Here is a 16,948-nt window from a genome sequence, read left to right as displayed (position 1 = left end):
ACAGAGACTCCAGACCTTGATTATTCTTCAGGTGCTCTCCTCTCATAGCAGGACAACTAAGTAAGCAGAATTAATCCAAGATCTGGCTATTTCCAGTACTCTGGTTTCAAAAGTAAAACATATTTCAGATGGCAACACAAGGGAAGTACAAGAAAAGATCCACAGAAAATTTCTCCTTCCACCTGAACATATCACCAAGCAATTTCTGCCAGGGAAAGGAGGGTGCACATCCCTCACAAAGCCAACCTACAAAATGGTCTTCCAATCCACTCTGATTCAACTTCCTATTCTGTTTTCCAGTGGAAAAAGTCATGTTAATTAAGGTTCAAAATTTTTTTCCTCAAAGCTTTTAAACCTGTTGCCATATCTCACTAAATTAGTAGAAATCAATACCTAAACACAGCTGGGCTCCAGCAGTTTTCCTGAAATCAAATGGTCAAGAACACAAAGAGTTCCTACAGGTTTTCTACTAGGTATAAAGCAGGCAGACACCAGGGAATCTTTATCAGGCAGCTAGTACATGAATGTCCCCCAAATGATCTGACAGAACATGTGACAAAAGTCAATCAATCATCAATATTTCTAGCAATCAAAAATTACAGGTTTCAATCCACTGAACTCTCAGAATGTAAGAACTCTTAGGAATTTCCTGGCAGAAAGACAGTTTAAAGAAAGCTTTTTTAAAATTCAAATTATTTCATATCTGGACCAGCAATGGCCACCCATAAAAAGCACTCTGCAGGGACGATGCGGTCACAAGCAGCGTCACATGCTAAGGTACTGGCATCAAGAACACAGTCATACCAAACCCTTTGTAAGAAAGAAGCACACCAAGAAATGCAGCCCAATCTCCCTACAATCAATTAACCACTTCCTTTGAAGCACTGAATATCCTGCACTTTACACGCTACAGTTACATATTGACCTGCAAGTTGTAATGCCACTTTTTTTTTGTTTTCAATTACAGTTCCAGCATTTACTGCAAGAGATCCAATTTGTCTCAGAAGTCTGGTAAAACTCACCTGCACAATAAACCTAATGCTTTTCACATCTACCTTTCTGATTAGTGCTGGATCCAAATAGGCAATTTTTTATGTACAACACAGCACCTAGCATCCATAAATACTATTAGGACTCAGCAATCTGGAGTGGGATATCTTATTTTAATAACAATGTCAGGTAACCATCATTTGCAGTGCAGTGTTTTTCACATGTATCCAAACCATACCAATTGAAATTTTAAGTGAGCAAATCACTGTGTTTCCTACTGTATTCATTTTTCACATTTTCCCCTTAGTTTCATCAATAATATGATAGACAGTATACACTTGAATTTTTAGATTTAGTTTGGCATTTCCATTCTAACATTCTGTTAATCTTTGTTCTTTTCTACAGTCTAAAAGGATTTTTTTTCTGAAGGGCATAAAGTTCGTCCCCAGACCTCCTTTGATATTTGACACCTACTCCCACCTCTACAATATCTCTCCTTTGCATTTAGACTATTGTTGGACTATTTTGGGATATTTAAGTATTCTTTCTGCTAAATATTTTAACTTTTTTCTTCAATTATGTTTGTCAGCTACTTAAAAACTCTTCATGAAACTGATACCAATTGCATCTTTTGGAATTATTCTGCCATTGAACTCAACATTTCCTAATTATTAATACTGGAATTGAGTATATAAATTAGTAGGCAGTCCTTATACTATTAACAGATTTCAGTAGACTTGGCAACTACTGGCTTTTCTGTGTAATTGGTGCCTTGTAGCAGAACCACAAAACTCAGTAAACACAAAAAATGTTATATTCCTACACTTAGCAATTAATCAAGACTTAACAAGACTTAAATCAAGAATTAAACTGTGTATCAGTGCAGAATGATGCTTTGAGGACACAAATAAGCAAAAGAGAGAAGGCATCAGACCCTTACAAATTGTTACGTGGAAGTTCTAACATGCCAATGAATAACATAGGTGATGAAGACTCTCTCAGGTAACTCCTAGTTATCAACTAGGAAAACTTCCAGATCTACCCAACAACTGCAGTTATTTAAACACATGAGAACTTTCAGCATTATTTAGTCATGAAAACACTGGGTATATATAGATCTGAGCTCTTTCCCTCTGTGTTTTCAAGGGACTCTCAACTGACAAAGCCCAAGAACTGTGAGGTCCTTGGATAGAGGAAAGCTGTAACAATGCTTCTGGCTTGTTTCAAAGTAGCACAAAATGCAGCATTCCCACTGAAACACTCATAACAAACCTGTGCCACAAGGCACTGTGTGGAACCACATTTAGTAAAAACCTTTCAAACTGTGCACACTCAAAACTGCTATTCTAAGCAGCAATGAGCTACCCCAAGAAAAAATTTGTTGGTCTGCAAAAAATAGTTGAAAATAAACTAAAAGGACCTTAAGAGGTCAGCTGATCTATCTCCATGTACCAAAGCATGATCAGCTATTCCTACAATGCTGCTCACAAGACATTTATGTCTAAGCCCTTCTTAAATCTTCGGGAGTTTTCACAATCTATTCCAGTGCTTAAATAAAATATAAGGCTTTAATAGGATCTGAATTAATGACTTATGCCCTAACTTCTGAGCTGTGAAGCCACACAGATCCAAAGCACTTACCTAAATCCTGACCTGATTAAAATTTACTAGATGTAAATAGCAGAAGTGAGCCACCATCTTAGACTTCTCCAGCTGTTCTCTTATAGCACTTATCCAAAACATTTTGTATATGCTGTTAGAAATAATACATGCAAGTATTAAAAACTCCTTATTAAAAAAATATCCCACAAGCATTTTTAAATTTAAAACTTTGTTAACTTATGTTCCATGAATTCCACAGAATTTATTTTCCATTTTATTGTCTAAGGTGACTGACTTCTTCATTTGCTAAGTATTAAGAGAAACAACAGGATGTTGAAACTTGCCTCTCCATAGACAAACTGAGATAAAAGCCATTAACTTGCAAATCATTTGGGTACAAAGCCAAACTTCTTTAAGTTAGGATACTTGGGCAACTTTATGTGATTTTGTAAACCCTATCTGCTTTGCCACCTTCTTCCCATCTAGTATGACTCAAGAGTATAGTTGAACAATACAGAAAAGCAGTCCCCTTTCCTGCACTGCAATGCTTTCCTTCCCTGGCATTTCTCCAGCACCGTGCCAAGGAACATTAGAAAAGAATAGTAAAAAAGTTTGCAGCTCTCAGCAAGTGTTAGTCTCTGAATTAACTCATCTTGAAGTCAAACAAGTGCCACAACATTACTCAAGATGCTGTACATATACTGTTATAAAATCTTTGTCTTGGGCAAGCAGTCTATGTAGCTAAAACCAGCTCCAAATCATGTGTGGTCATGTGTTCACCAAAAACCCCAACCAATCAACCAAAAACCCAAGAAAATGAGAAAAAGACAGGGAAGAGAAAGGCTCAGTTCTCTACGTAAACAAGTGGATGGGTAGTAAATTATTACACTTAACACATCAATTCAGCAGACTTAGTAAAAAACGAAGCCAAAAACCCCACAGCACCCAATCTCTGTTCATGTGCTCCCAAGAGGAAGAAGAAACATACACATTATTAGAAATCCCCCACCTTAATCTATCCAACTACTGCTGCACAGCTGACAATAGAAGAAATTCCTTCTGCTTGAACACATTATCTTAAGAGTAAGTCTGGCACCTGAGAGTGTCCAAATCCTGTTACCAAGCCTGCATCAGGCAGAGGAGGCGGGGCAGCTCCCCTTCCCTACCTCCTGCAGTGCCAGCCCCCAGAAATGGCCCGTGCCCTCCTGGGCTCTGCCAGAGGACCGGATGCACTCGGGGAGGCCGTGCCAGGCCCTGCCCTGTCAGCAGGGACAGGCAGCAGGCACGGCAAGGCCCTGCACTGCACACACTGGCTTTCACAAGTCAGCTAGTTTATCACAATTCATCATAAATTCAAAGGGTGAAATCTACACTTTTTTTACACTTACTTTATAATTTACTATTTTGATACATTTCACTAAGAATAGAGAATAAGCTGTGGAACAACTTCACTATTTCCTAAAATTCAGGATTTTTGAAGTATAGTTCTCACTATGTAACAAAAGTCAACATACAGTTCTCACTATGTAACAAGAAGACAAAAGGAGAAAGAATCCCCATGAGGCTAAAAGAATTTTTTCACAAGTAAGTCTAAGTTCTTAACAGTAACTAATTTTGACAAACATGTTATGCAAGAAATAATTCAGATAATATTTACATCCTAAAACCACCACCTTCTGAATATGCACAACAAAGAGAGTTTTATTTTTCAGAGCTATGTATCATTGGATATTTAAAATCACAAAATACCATTTCTTCACATCATCTACACATAGCTAAGCATGTTTCAATAAATTAACACTTGGATTATGTTATTTAAATATTCTTTTAACATTTATTTTAATTTAAACTTAGAAACTGTTAGGAAACATACCCAGACCATAATAAAGTATTTTAAAGACATATACTCACACAAAATTGAATGGCTTCACTGAATAAATAAATAAATTAATAATAAAAATTATTTCCTCCAAAAATACTTAAGTGGAGCATTAAGCACACCACAGAGGTTTCTTGCATCAAAGCAAACATATGGTAACTCTCACTGACAGGAACAAACCAGCAGTAACTTTGTGGTCAAGGCACTAGAGTAGGTCCCAAAAAATCAGAGTTCATGTAATTCTAGAAGAGACTCAGTGAATGATGCTAGATGGGGTCACTAAGCTGTTGAACCTCATTTTCCCATCTGCTACACAGGATTTTTTTCTCCCCTCTACTTCCAGTGGGTGAGGCATTTAATCTTATTTCAGGGAATAAGGAGAGAATAAGCAGCACGGTATCACGTATGCAAGCATATAGCACAGCAACGGTGGTATCAACCACTTTGCCCAAACTTAAATGTTCCCTGAAGGGATTCTAACTTTTCCCAGTTTTACTGATTAAATTGTTCCCCTCTTGAACATCACCAAGATTGAAAAAAAAAAAACCAACTATATGAATCTACTCTGGCCTAAAAAAGTGCTTAAAAGTTTCACTATTGGAATATGGCTATGAATTACATATCTGGTGGAAAAAAGAACCCAAACAAAAAAGCCTCAAATTCAAAACAAAACATCTCCCCACAGAAAAAAACCCCACAATTCCAAACCAGTCTCTTGAGTAGGCTCTGAAAGCTGGTAGATCTGCCACCTGCCAAGATCAGTCAACACCCAAAGCTAGTATTTTTGATGTGCAGAAATAATTAAACGCCCACCTCCGTCTATGTTTCAATGTGACTTTAAGTTTAGCATTTCAAATGACAAACAACTACAGTCAGTGTGACAGACCACAACCAATTCAAAGATAACAGACACACCTTTAAATGTGTCAATCTGCTCACATCTACTTTGTGTTACAGCTGGGGCAAGAAATATTGCCTACACTACAACAAACAAAACAATAACAAGATAAGAACTGCCCATGTCCTAAGAAAAGCAACAGAACCATTCAAAGAAGTTAAACTCTACACCTTTACAAGGAAACCAAGAGCTGCAGAGAGCACACAGCAGTGCATGGAGGTACTGAATTCAACAAAGTAAAGCTTCTGCCTTCTCCTACCCCCCTAAGCTGACCACAGGACATGATTATTATGTTACAGACCAAGATTGTGTTAACTGAAAAACAAAGCAGGTAAAATGGTACCAATAAGGATATGAAAAATCTGAACACCCCTCCAACACTTTTCATGCAGATTATGAGTTTCTCAAGACAGTATTTACATACATATAAGATCTGTTATCTGTCTATCACAACAGTTTGTGGAATATAGTGTATACTACTTATTTAAATGAAAATTAAATTTCCAATTCCCATTTTTAACTCAGTACAAGAAAATATCACCCCACAAATCAGAGCAAAATTCAGACTTCAGAATGCACTATGCTGACAGCACTTCTGCATGAGAAGCGACAGCCGAGCACTGCACGTGATTTTGTCTATAATGAAGAGACAATGGATAGTCTTCAAAATCCCCACAGACCAGTCCATTTAGGTGATTCCACTTTGGCTTTAACTATTTACCTGTGTTAGCTATACCAGAAATGACTATAAATATAGCCTTTGCTCCTGTGGAAGACAAGTACAACACTGATTACATGGTACAGAATGTGAAGAGACAATCACAACCACAGGCTCAGGGCTACACGTGGCAAGACATCTGACAAATTTCAGCTTCCAGGCCAGAAATATATATTGACATAGAGAATGCCACACTGACAATCAAAATGAAATTACAAAGCAAAATTTGCATTATAGAAGTTTCTTTAAAATAACAGCATGATTGTTAAATGCTAGCATCCCTTGTCTCATGGAAAGTTCAAATAATTCTGGATACAGAATATAAAACAAAGAAATTTGGGATGGAAGATTCATATCACCTATGTAAACACCTGAACAAGTGACCATAAACTGTCAAGAGCAGTGGAAAAAAAAAAAGAACTTTCTCCACAGCCAGTCTGGAGCATCTAAATTAAAGCTCCTAATGACAGCTGTCACAAATGCTTCCCAGAACACCTAGCAAATGGCATCTCCTTATGATGGCCAGTTCTTTCAACATACTGGTGCCCAAAATTTGGCTGCCATAACTGTATTCATTCTCCTCCAGTTGATATTAATATGCATGGCTGGGAGTGCAGATCAAAGGATCAGGCTAGTTATTCAGGCATTCAAATGCAAACTCAAGCCATCAATACTTAATTTGCTCGAAAGCAGATGACTTGCAATAACAGGCATATTCTCACCATGAAAAACAAACCTATGCTTGTTATGAATCCTGAGTAGACCCTGAGTCAGTTAGAGACAGCATCATTCCACAAGCTTTAAAGGTGCTGTGATTTACAACATGAAACTGAAACTACACGTACAGACAAAATATTTCAAAAATAGTGTAACAGCTTTACATATTAAAAAAGCCATCAGAGATGCAAGGTGGAACACTGACCTATTTCCACCTGTAGAAATAGAAGTCCTGAAAATCAGAAAGCCACATTTTAACAAAAAAATAAAAATTGTCTGCTTTATTTTTTAAGAAAGAAAGACTATATTCTACTGTTCTGCACACCTAAGTTACAGCAGCTCTTTGTGGTTAAGTACACTTCTAATCTAAAGCTATTTAAAGGTATTCTAGTTCTCCTAAATTTGCTCACCCATCACAGAGTATCACCTCCTTGGTGGTACCACTGTAACTACAGGATTGCACTGGGAAACAAATGAAAAATCAAGTCAATTAAATATTCCATGAGTCGTTAAGAAAAGGAAAGTGTCTGAGCTGAGTTTTAGAGCTCAAAAATTTGTAATTCCATATGCACCTAATACAGCATTACAAGAACTGTGTCAGCAAATCTGAGAGGTTAGCAGAAATGCTTTACTGAGAGTTACAGCTAAGACATTATTAGTATCAAACTATGACTGAAATCACAATGAGTTTCAGGCAAATGTAAGAACATTTTTGCCCAAGGATACTCTTGCAGAATAGGGTCTGTAATTAGGATATTGCTATGCTACAGATAAACACAACTCATGCAAATCAAAAATCCAAGTTATGTATTTAGGTCACTTGTCTATGTATTTGAATTAAACTCATCTATTTTTACTAAAATCTTTTCTTAAATAGTCATTTCACATAAGCAATCTTTCTAAGTAACTTTTTCCTTTTGAATGTCATCTGAGGAGCTTTTGCAGGTGCAGCCCGGCCTTTTCAAAAACTGTTTATTCTAGGCTAGGGCCTTGGAGTGGAAACCTGTCAGTTCATGCTGTTTCGTGTTTTATTATTGGTCCTATACATTTTTTGATGATAAACTACTATACATGGTACACTCATGTCAATAAAAAAGTTTAATTACTTTTAAGGAAGTGATGCACTGTTTCAAAAAGTTTAGGACAGCTATTTAAAAACAAATGATGTCTGAAATATGCTAAAACAAGTATAATCATGCAAGTACACACATTGCAAATAACAATCTATTTTCCTACATATCTAGAAAATACACTATTATTGAAGTTAGACCGCATGCAAAGAGCATCAAAGACTAAAGTAACAGTTACTTTTCTCTAAATGATTAATCTGTTTTCCCCTACCACCCTCTGCCCCACCCTCAAGCATCACACTACTATTGTAGTAACTCCCAGTTTAAAAATCATCTAAGATCACTACTCCAGAAGTCAGTGAATAACTAGCACGAATTTAAAAGTAACTACAGTAGCTGGCAAGAATAAAAAAATGTATATGCCTGTCAGATCTGAACTGTAGGTTCCTCTGACTCCTTGAGATACACTGACTTTCAGCAGAAGGATGACAAGACAAAGATCAAAAGGACAAATCCTGATACTGCAGAAACTCTGCATTGGTCCCTCTATGCTCGTCTCACTAAGGAGAGAGTCCTAACCTTGCGACTAATTGTTGTGAGCTGGCCTGGGTCCACACCGCTCCACATCAGCATCACTTGAAGCAGCCTGGCTGAGCATCAGCTGGAGCCGATTCAGGTCGAAGCTGCACTGTCAAAAGCAGCTTTTTCTTTTCAGATGGAATCTGGTCACAAAGTAGCACACGCACTGTGGACTACTGGGGACTCACGGAGCAAGCACAACTGACTGTCTAGGTGCAGTGTTTACATAGATCCAAACCAAGAGTAGCAGGAAAAAATATTAAAATAGCTGAAAGCTTCTATGGCCTCGGTATCAAGTGACACTAATTTCCAGCCGCTCTCATTATTCCAGCCTAGGAAAGCTGACACGCGTCCTGCCTAACAAGGACAGGCACAACACAGCACTCGGCGCTACCTCAGCGGGAAACCCACACTGCGCGGCACCCCGGGGTTCTTCCCGGCAACGCCGCCGAGCACAAAGCTTCACCCATGCTCCGCCACCCTTCCCGTCCCTGCGGTTTCCCAAATTCTTGCGAAACTGCCGGCAACCCCATCCTGCCGAGATAAGGGGGCAGCGGCACCGGGCGGGGACCCACACGGGGAGCGGCGGCAAGGCGAGGGCACCGGGCAAGGCGAGGGCAGGCCTGGCCCTCCTGCCCACCTAGAGCCCCGCCGGCGGAGGCGGCGGGGCCGCCCCGGGAAAGGAAACTCGCCGTGACAGTAACCAGACACCGCGCTGGAACAAAAGCGCCCGAGCCGGCGGCCACCGCGGAGGCAGGTTACTCCCTCCCGGGAACGGGGCGGAAGGGGAGGGAGCGCGCCGGGAGCAGCCCGGTCCCGGGAAACACGCCCCGAGCCCGGCGCGGGCGGGGGAGTCCCGGCCGGTGCCGGCCGTGAGTCAGTGCCCCGGAGAGGAAGCGGCGTGCAGGGGCCAGCGCTCGCCGCGCTCCCCCGCCGGGCCGCTGCCGCCCGGTCCCCGCCCGCTGCCCACCCCGAAACCTCGCTAGGGGGAAACTCTGCCCATCCCCTGAGCGACGGCAGCACCGGGAGTCCCGGTCCCGTCCTCTCCTCACAACTTTCCCCGCAGCAACCCCCCCACCCGCCCCGTACCTCGGTGCTGCTCTCGGCCGTGCTCTCCACAGCCATCTTCTGCCAAGGGTCGGCCAACTGCGCCAGGGGCATCTTCTCCGCCCGGCTCCCGCAGCCTCCGCGCTCCGCGTTCCCGCTACCCGGCGGGGGCGGCCAGGCAGGCAGCGAGCGCTGCGGAGGGCGCGGGACAGCCCAGCTGGCTCCGGCGGCGGCTCCTGCGGCGACTGCTGCCCGCTGCCGCCGCCGCGGTGCGCCCGTCCCTCCCCCGCGCCCTCCCCGCTGCCGGGCGGGGCCGCGCTGCCGCCCTCCCCCGGCCCGGCTCGGCTTCCGCTCACGACATGGCGGCGGCCGGGTCCCGCCCGCGCCTGCGCCCGGCGGCCCCGACCGGCGCCGTTCCGTGCCCGTGAGGGGCCGCGCCCTCAGCGCTGCCGCCGGGGGGGCAGCGGGAACCGGGACTGCGGCCCTCCCCGGGCTGAGGGCAGTTGGAGACACGGAGAGTTTGTTTGCACAAACAAGCGCGGAGGGAGAAGTCGAGAGGCGGGTGAGACGTGGTGTTGTGCAGAATATCTTTAGGCAAAGAGGGAAAGGAATTAAGGTGTAGGAATTTGTTTTTATGGCAACACCATTTAAGCAGTGGTTGGACTGCGTGAGTAGGAGTTGCCTCGAAGCGGGAAAGTCATACTTCCTCAGGCCAAGAGACATGAAGGTAAAGCTGTCAAAAAGCCCCCCACAGGTTCTGAAAACGGCCCTTACTTTTTTATTCTCAGCTGTTAGCTGGTACGCAAACATATAAACTGAGACCCACAGCCTATGGGGTGTTGCATGGCTCTCCTAAAATGCTAAGCACTGTCATAAACACCCATCGTTTTGCAACATTAGATGCCTTGGCTGATGCTGAAGAATCCATGAAACTTGAGACCCGCAGCTGAAGGTGGGTGACCGCTGGTGTCAGACTTCTTGCTGTTGAAGCCAAACTTTCCAGACCTCTCTGAGAAGGCCTCTTAGTTTTCCACAGTCCCCACTGCCCTGACCATTTCTAGATTTTGACAGGTCACATGATTTATTCCATCCATTATAAAAGTTAACGTTCTTTAAATACTTGGAAAGCTTTTTGGAGTGGGAGAAATGGCAAGAGAGCTAGTAATTAAAAGAGAGAGAGAGTGTGTGTGTGTAGTGTGTGCATGCACACACTGTTGAGATGAACACAGGCTGCTTCTGTTTCTGCTTGGTAGCAGTTTTGATCCCCCTTCACATTCATGTAAGCATAAATACCATCTACAAAGAGGAACAAAGGAGTGGAGAGGCAGTTGCTCATAATGAACCAGTCTTCAGTTGGTCCTATAGAGACTTCCATATCTGCAGTAAAAGGTCACAGCTGAATGATCACCTGAAGCCAGGAGGAGCAGATGTGCCCTCATTTACTGCAGTTCAGTCTGGCCCTTGCATCAGTGTCTCTTGAAGGGGTGCAATTGCTTGTGCTGTCATGTGGTGAGTTATACCAGGGAACAGATCCACATCAAAACTTACCCTACCATAACCTTTTTACCTCCTGTTGTCCTCAAAAAAACCCCTCCAACCAACCAACCAACCAACCAACCAACCAACCAACCAACCCACCCACCCTATTAAAGGCTGAAAGGCTGAAGAGGAGTTGGGTTTGCTTCCTTCCAATGTGGTCAAGTTGCAGAACTCTGGTTAATGATATGAAATTTAGAACAATGCAAACATTACGATATTAAGCACAATGCAAGGAATAATTTTTCGTAGTCTGATCAACACCAGGTCACTTCAGTCTCAGACTTGCTGCTGGAATGTTGAACATAAAACTATTTTTTTACAGCAGTCATGCATTATGTGGTTGACACACAAATCAGGACTTAAAAAAATATCCCTGAGTTCATGTAAAAATTCACGATGTTAAAAAAATGTTACCTTACATCCCTCTGGAAATACAAGTTTCTGTTCCCCCACAGGGATATTTCACTTGACTTTATCAAAGCTTATGCATTTGATATGTGTGTAGCTTATCAACTGCACAGTCAGGTACATACATCTGAAATGTGCCATTAGGGAGAAGAACCTGAGAACTGAAAGGTGACAATCACAAGAAAAATACACCAAACCTCAGCTTGCATTTCACATAGTTCAACAAGTCCCTCTTTATAAGAGACTTCCTTCCTCTTACTAAAAATATCCATGAGCTCTTTTCCTTTCGTAGTTGTCTAGTCCTTTCCTGCCATGGGTACATATTCTAAATTACTTGTTTGAATTTTAAACTCTTTTTAGAAGGGGAGGGGGGTCATAGTTTGGTTATCAGTTTTTACATAGATCCTCTTTTGTCCTTCACTGTATGCATCTTACAAATCCAAAATAAAACAGGGGCAATGGCCTTGTGCACTAGCAGGTAAGACGGCTGCAAACAATAGGAATCTGAACTTTTCTGAGGCACTGAAGTACAGAGAGTAGGTAGAAGTATGCCATTTCATTGTTCAGGGGTTTCAGCATTACCACACCACACATTTAAATTTTATAAAAGAGAAAGCTGCATCAGGATTTTAGTAGGAGTTACTATGCAAGAACAGACTTCAGGGCAAGAAAATCATCTGGAAAGTGTCTCCACGGGGAAGACAAACATATCAGTTAATCTCTGGGAGATGCAGGGGATTCTGACTTTCAAATCCTGCTAAGCTCAGAGTTGGATCATCCTCCCAGCAAGAGGTAAGATGCTGAAGATATTTTGCCTCAAGACAGTGGCTCCTGTTTTTCATTCCTTTTGTCTCAGGCCAAAGTAAGGCAGTGCCTTCACCTGTGGCAGCAGACCTCTCCCTTTACCCTCTTTCCCTCTGGGCACAGCTTGACTGCAGTCCCTGCTAATAACTGTGTGTCACCAGGCTGGGCTGTGGGCGTTGGTGTCACCTTTGCATAAGTGCTTGCAATTGTGCTGCATCCCCACGGATGTTTTATACGCATTGCAACCGAAAATTTGATCACGTTTGTTAGAAAAGGGTAGCATATGGCACTGAAATGACAGTGCTGTATAAAATCCCATTAACTTGTCATATGAATTAGAAGGGCTTCACATGCTGCACCATTTTTTTTCCTCTTGTTTCTAACATGTCACTAAAATGTCACTCGATTGCAAGGGAGACATCAGCTTAATAGTACTTACCTGTCTTTTCCTGCAGGCAGCCTCTTTATATATATGTGACAGAAATTAGGGAAGCTTGCTTATGGATGGTTGTATCTAATGCTTTGCTTAGCTTTGAAGTAGTACCTACTTACTCTTTGCAATTAGTGCAGAATTATTTGCAGAATTAGTAAATCACCATAGTCATGCCCCCCCAAAATAATAAGTATAAACCAAAATTATTTTACTAATATTACTATCAAAATAATATTTGGGAACTTGAACTTGCATTTTTAAAATACACATAAAAGTGGGGAGAAAATGAAAGGAAACTATGGCAACAAACCCCACAATCTGAGACTCATCTAGAAGGTCTAGTAGTGCATTAGGTGGGAATTATGATGCAGTATCTTCTGAATAGAATATGAAACAGTAAATACAGTGCAAAAGTGTGAAATTAGTTTCAAGTATCATGACCACAGCAGTGAGGTGTATAATTTGAATTTAATGCACAGGAAAATATACAGAAGGTACTATCTGAATTTATATGGGAAAAGACCTCCAAGGAGTTAAAAATAATCAACACTGTTTATTTGTATAGCTAATAGACAAAGACAGTCTCTTAAGACACCTGGATTCAATTCCTAGCAGAACACAAAGGACAATTGTGTAATTTAGTCAGTCACTTTATATAGATGAGATTCAACTAAGAAGACTTAGTCTATCTTCATGATCTTTTCAAAAGTGTAAGGAGGCCTTGATTGAAGAAGTGTAAATACATTCTGCCAAAATAAACTAAGGAAACCTTAGTGCTAGTTAGAATCGGCTCTGTGCTTTTGGTGCAGATATAAAGAACATCTCCTTAACCTCATGGGGATATTGGAAGGATGGTTTCAGTGATGTTTGGGAAGCTGACAAAGACCAGGGCAAGAGAGACAAAGTGCTGCAAGAAGTTTCCAGGTGGTGTGAGTTGTCAGAGCAGAGACACCAGAAGGATTTGCTGTATGAATCAGAGTTACAATCAATAACTAAAAAGGGAAGAACTGAAATGAATGTCTATTGTGTATTAGGATTTAACCTGACCTTTCAAACAACATCTGCTGAAGGGTGCTTTCACCATTACAGGCCCCTGGATGATGGAATCATACAGGAATGCAAACATTTCCTGCATTTTCCTCTGGCAGGCTCTTCTTTGAAGTTCTAATCCTGCAAGTGTAGTAAATGTGATAATGACAATAAGAATGCTTCTAAATCCTATATTATGTTGGAGATACAATGTCTGACTCACTGCTTAAAACTAAAGCTTTTCTGGATGTAAGTATGTTTACATAAAATTGCACTGAAAGGGTAAAACCTAATGCATCAGGCTCGATGGAATTACTTATCCGAGTTTTATCTGTGGTCACTATGCTAGCAGGAAATAATTGTGCCTGTGGTTTCTACATCCTGAGTGGAAATCTGGAATTCAATAAAATATGGTCTCATTACAGCATACCTGTCTCCAACATATGTTCTCATTTTAGTGTTTCTGTACATACAGATAGCTCAGATTTATTGTCTGAATGACAAAATTTATCCCGTTCACCACAGAGTATAAGAAACCTCTTGCTGAGCTTTGAGATCTTACATGGAGACCTGCTGTCAAATATGGAATGTAAGTTGTCACCCCTTTGCACTGGAACATTGAGAAGCAGATTAGAATTTCAGATTGGGTTATTCTGAGACAAAAAGGAAATAGTGGAGTTGGAACAAGCATCAGTTTTCAAGGGTCAGGGTTCTCTTGTGTTCAATGCAACACAAGATAGCTATTTACAAAAAAAAAGCAACGAAAACCAAACCAACCAACAAAAAAACCCAAAACAAAATCAGTGGTGATAGAGATAGAATATGATGTTATATTATACAATATAGCAATAAAAAACTCATCAGCTTCACAAATCATTGCTATAAAACACACTGTTTAGATGAGGCACAGCATTATTTATGCACCCTACCCCCCACAGATCTAGGACTTTAAGGGTCACAGACCCTTTTATTATTCTTATCAAAGTAAAGAGCCTACTGACAAGCAAAGCCTATTTTATCTCACTTTTTTGCTATTTAACCTTACTACCTAAATTTCCTGATCTTATGCCCTCACAATTAAATAGTGCCTCAGTCTCTTTGAAAGCTGGTTACCAATTCTACTCTAACAATCTTACTCTTCACTTCCTTTTATAGATTATCCAGCATCTCTTAGCCAAGAATCCCTTTTAAATCTAGAAAGATTCACTTTCTCTTTACTGACCCTTAATTATACTGAACAGGATTCTCCAGACTGAGCTAACAGCTGTCCTTTATCCTGCCTGACAACACCTGATGCTCATTCCCAGTAGTCTGGGGATATTTCCAAGATACGTGCTGTTGAAGTGATCATACCTAAAAATAGAGTTTGTTACCTCTACTGGTTTGAAAGATCCATGGATTCTCTCAAGACAGTTCACTTGCTTTTCCATTGTCCTCTCACCTTTGTGCTTTGCCTTTTGCCCTGTGGAGAACAAAGCAGTGTCAGAGGGGGCCCAGATTTGTGATCATGTCCAAAATGTTATCCAGTGATCAATAAACCTGTTACATCATAGATGTAAATCAGTAAGGATCATAATTTTGTACATTGTACAAGAGCCCGTGTAGAGGTAATATTTTCCTCAGCTCCCTGTATGAGCCCTGGGCCTATCTGTGATTCAGTGAAATCATGGATTCACACTCCTATGTGCTGTTGATACATCAAAAAGGAACTTCACTGATGACTGCCTTACCCTGAAGTGTTTTTTAGCCTTACCCTGAAGTGTTTTACTCACTATTGTCTGGCAGCTATCAAACTCCAGACTATACTGACTCCCTTCCTTGTGTCCTACAAGTGATTTTACTGATGAAAAGGTGCTTACTCTAAGTACAGATACTTTACATCCCCAGCAATCATTTCAGCACATTGCCATGACACAGTTCCACAGTGAGTGCATGTGTCTGTCTCCTAAAGTCACTGCTTACTGAAGGGAAGTGATGGAAGACAGCTTTGGAAGCATTATATGGAAGCAATGAAGAGAAATAAGTTAGATGAAACAACCCTGTTCCCCCCGTAAGTACCTCACTCTGCCCTGGCTGTGTTGACCCACTTTGTCCTGTTTGATGGAGCAAACACACACTCAAAGCCTTGGTCCAGAGTCCCAAACTTGCCAAAAGGAGTAGTAGGATGAGGAGGCAGCAACATTTATCCTGTGCTGCAGAGCAGTTGAAGACTGTGTTAAGATGTGGTTCTTTACTTAGAGCTTTAGTGTTGCAAAATGGTATATATGTGACAGGTGAGTCAGAAGCTGTGAACTCTGATACCTGATGAATGTTCTGGGCCTAAGTGGTATGGACTTGACCTACTAGGATGGATCATGATATGAACAGACTAGTGGGGAAGAAGGTAAGGGAGTAGAATTCTATTTTTAGGCTGATGGGGATTCTGAAGTTTATAAAGAATTTTCATTCTCAGAAGGAGGTGAAGTTTTTTGTTCCAAAGTAGATGTAGATTGTTATGGGAACTAAGCTGATTAAGAAGGAGGTTTTGACTGTGTTTGTGGTTGTGTTGGGGGTGTTCTTGAGGTTGTTGGATAGAAGTGGAAATAGGATGAGGGTGAGTGGTATGGACTTGATCTACTATGAGATGGGCAAAATACTGGAGGAAGGGAGATTGTGAAAGATTTTTGGCTTGTTGGTCATTCTTTATTAAGTGCCAAGGAAGGTAATGTAGGATGTAGGATAAAATGGAGAAGGAATGTTGAGAATAGAAATGGCTTTTTAAACAGGGAAAAGAGCAGAACAGTTTTAAAGGAGCTTATAAGTTTATAAGTAGTGGTTGTGTCTTGGATGTGAATAGCCAGTTAAATATATACTTCAGTATATATTTAGTGAATCACAGAAAATGGTACAGGCTGTTGTGTTCATAGTGAAAAGCCAGAGAGATGCTCTAAACATTTGTAGAAATCTGTCAGTATTTTCTTTTTAAAGTCACTTGATACAAGATTAATGAAACAACAACCATTCACTGTCTCATTAAATCTGTTACAGCTGGATACAATTTTCAATGGCTTGGCTTAATGCTTGCAGTAAGAAGTAAATTTTCAGCTCATGAGTGGACGTACAAGTTAATAGAGTTTTTGGTATTACGTCACCACAGACAGTAGAAGGGATTAAATGAGTTGTCAGGATTATATTCTTCCTCTACTGATTCACTTTCAGCAAACGGAAACTTTGTCTGACTTCAAAGAAGCTATTT

General features: G+C 41.1%; 1 protein-coding gene across 2 annotated transcripts in view; it reads right to left on the bottom strand.

The window, feature by feature from the left end:
* The window catches only part of RPS6KA3 (ribosomal protein S6 kinase A3), a 74,089-nt gene extending 64,321 nt beyond the window's left edge, over positions 1-9,768 (bottom strand). For both annotated transcript variants that reach the window (XM_064707509.1, XM_064707518.1), the window contains exon 1: positions 9,543-9,768. In XM_064707509.1, coding sequence (XP_064563579.1) covers positions 9,543-9,614 — 72 coding nt within the window. In that variant the 5' untranslated portion in view covers positions 9,615-9,768. The remainder of the gene's footprint in view (positions 1-9,542) is intronic.
* Positions 9,769-16,948: the final 7,180 nt, after the last annotated feature.

This window comes from Zonotrichia leucophrys, chromosome 1 (assembly GCF_028769735.1).
Source record: "Zonotrichia leucophrys gambelii isolate GWCS_2022_RI chromosome 1, RI_Zleu_2.0, whole genome shotgun sequence".
Lineage (NCBI taxonomy): Eukaryota > Metazoa > Chordata > Aves > Passeriformes > Passerellidae > Zonotrichia > Zonotrichia leucophrys.
This window is presented reverse-complemented; position numbering and strand designations above follow the sequence as displayed.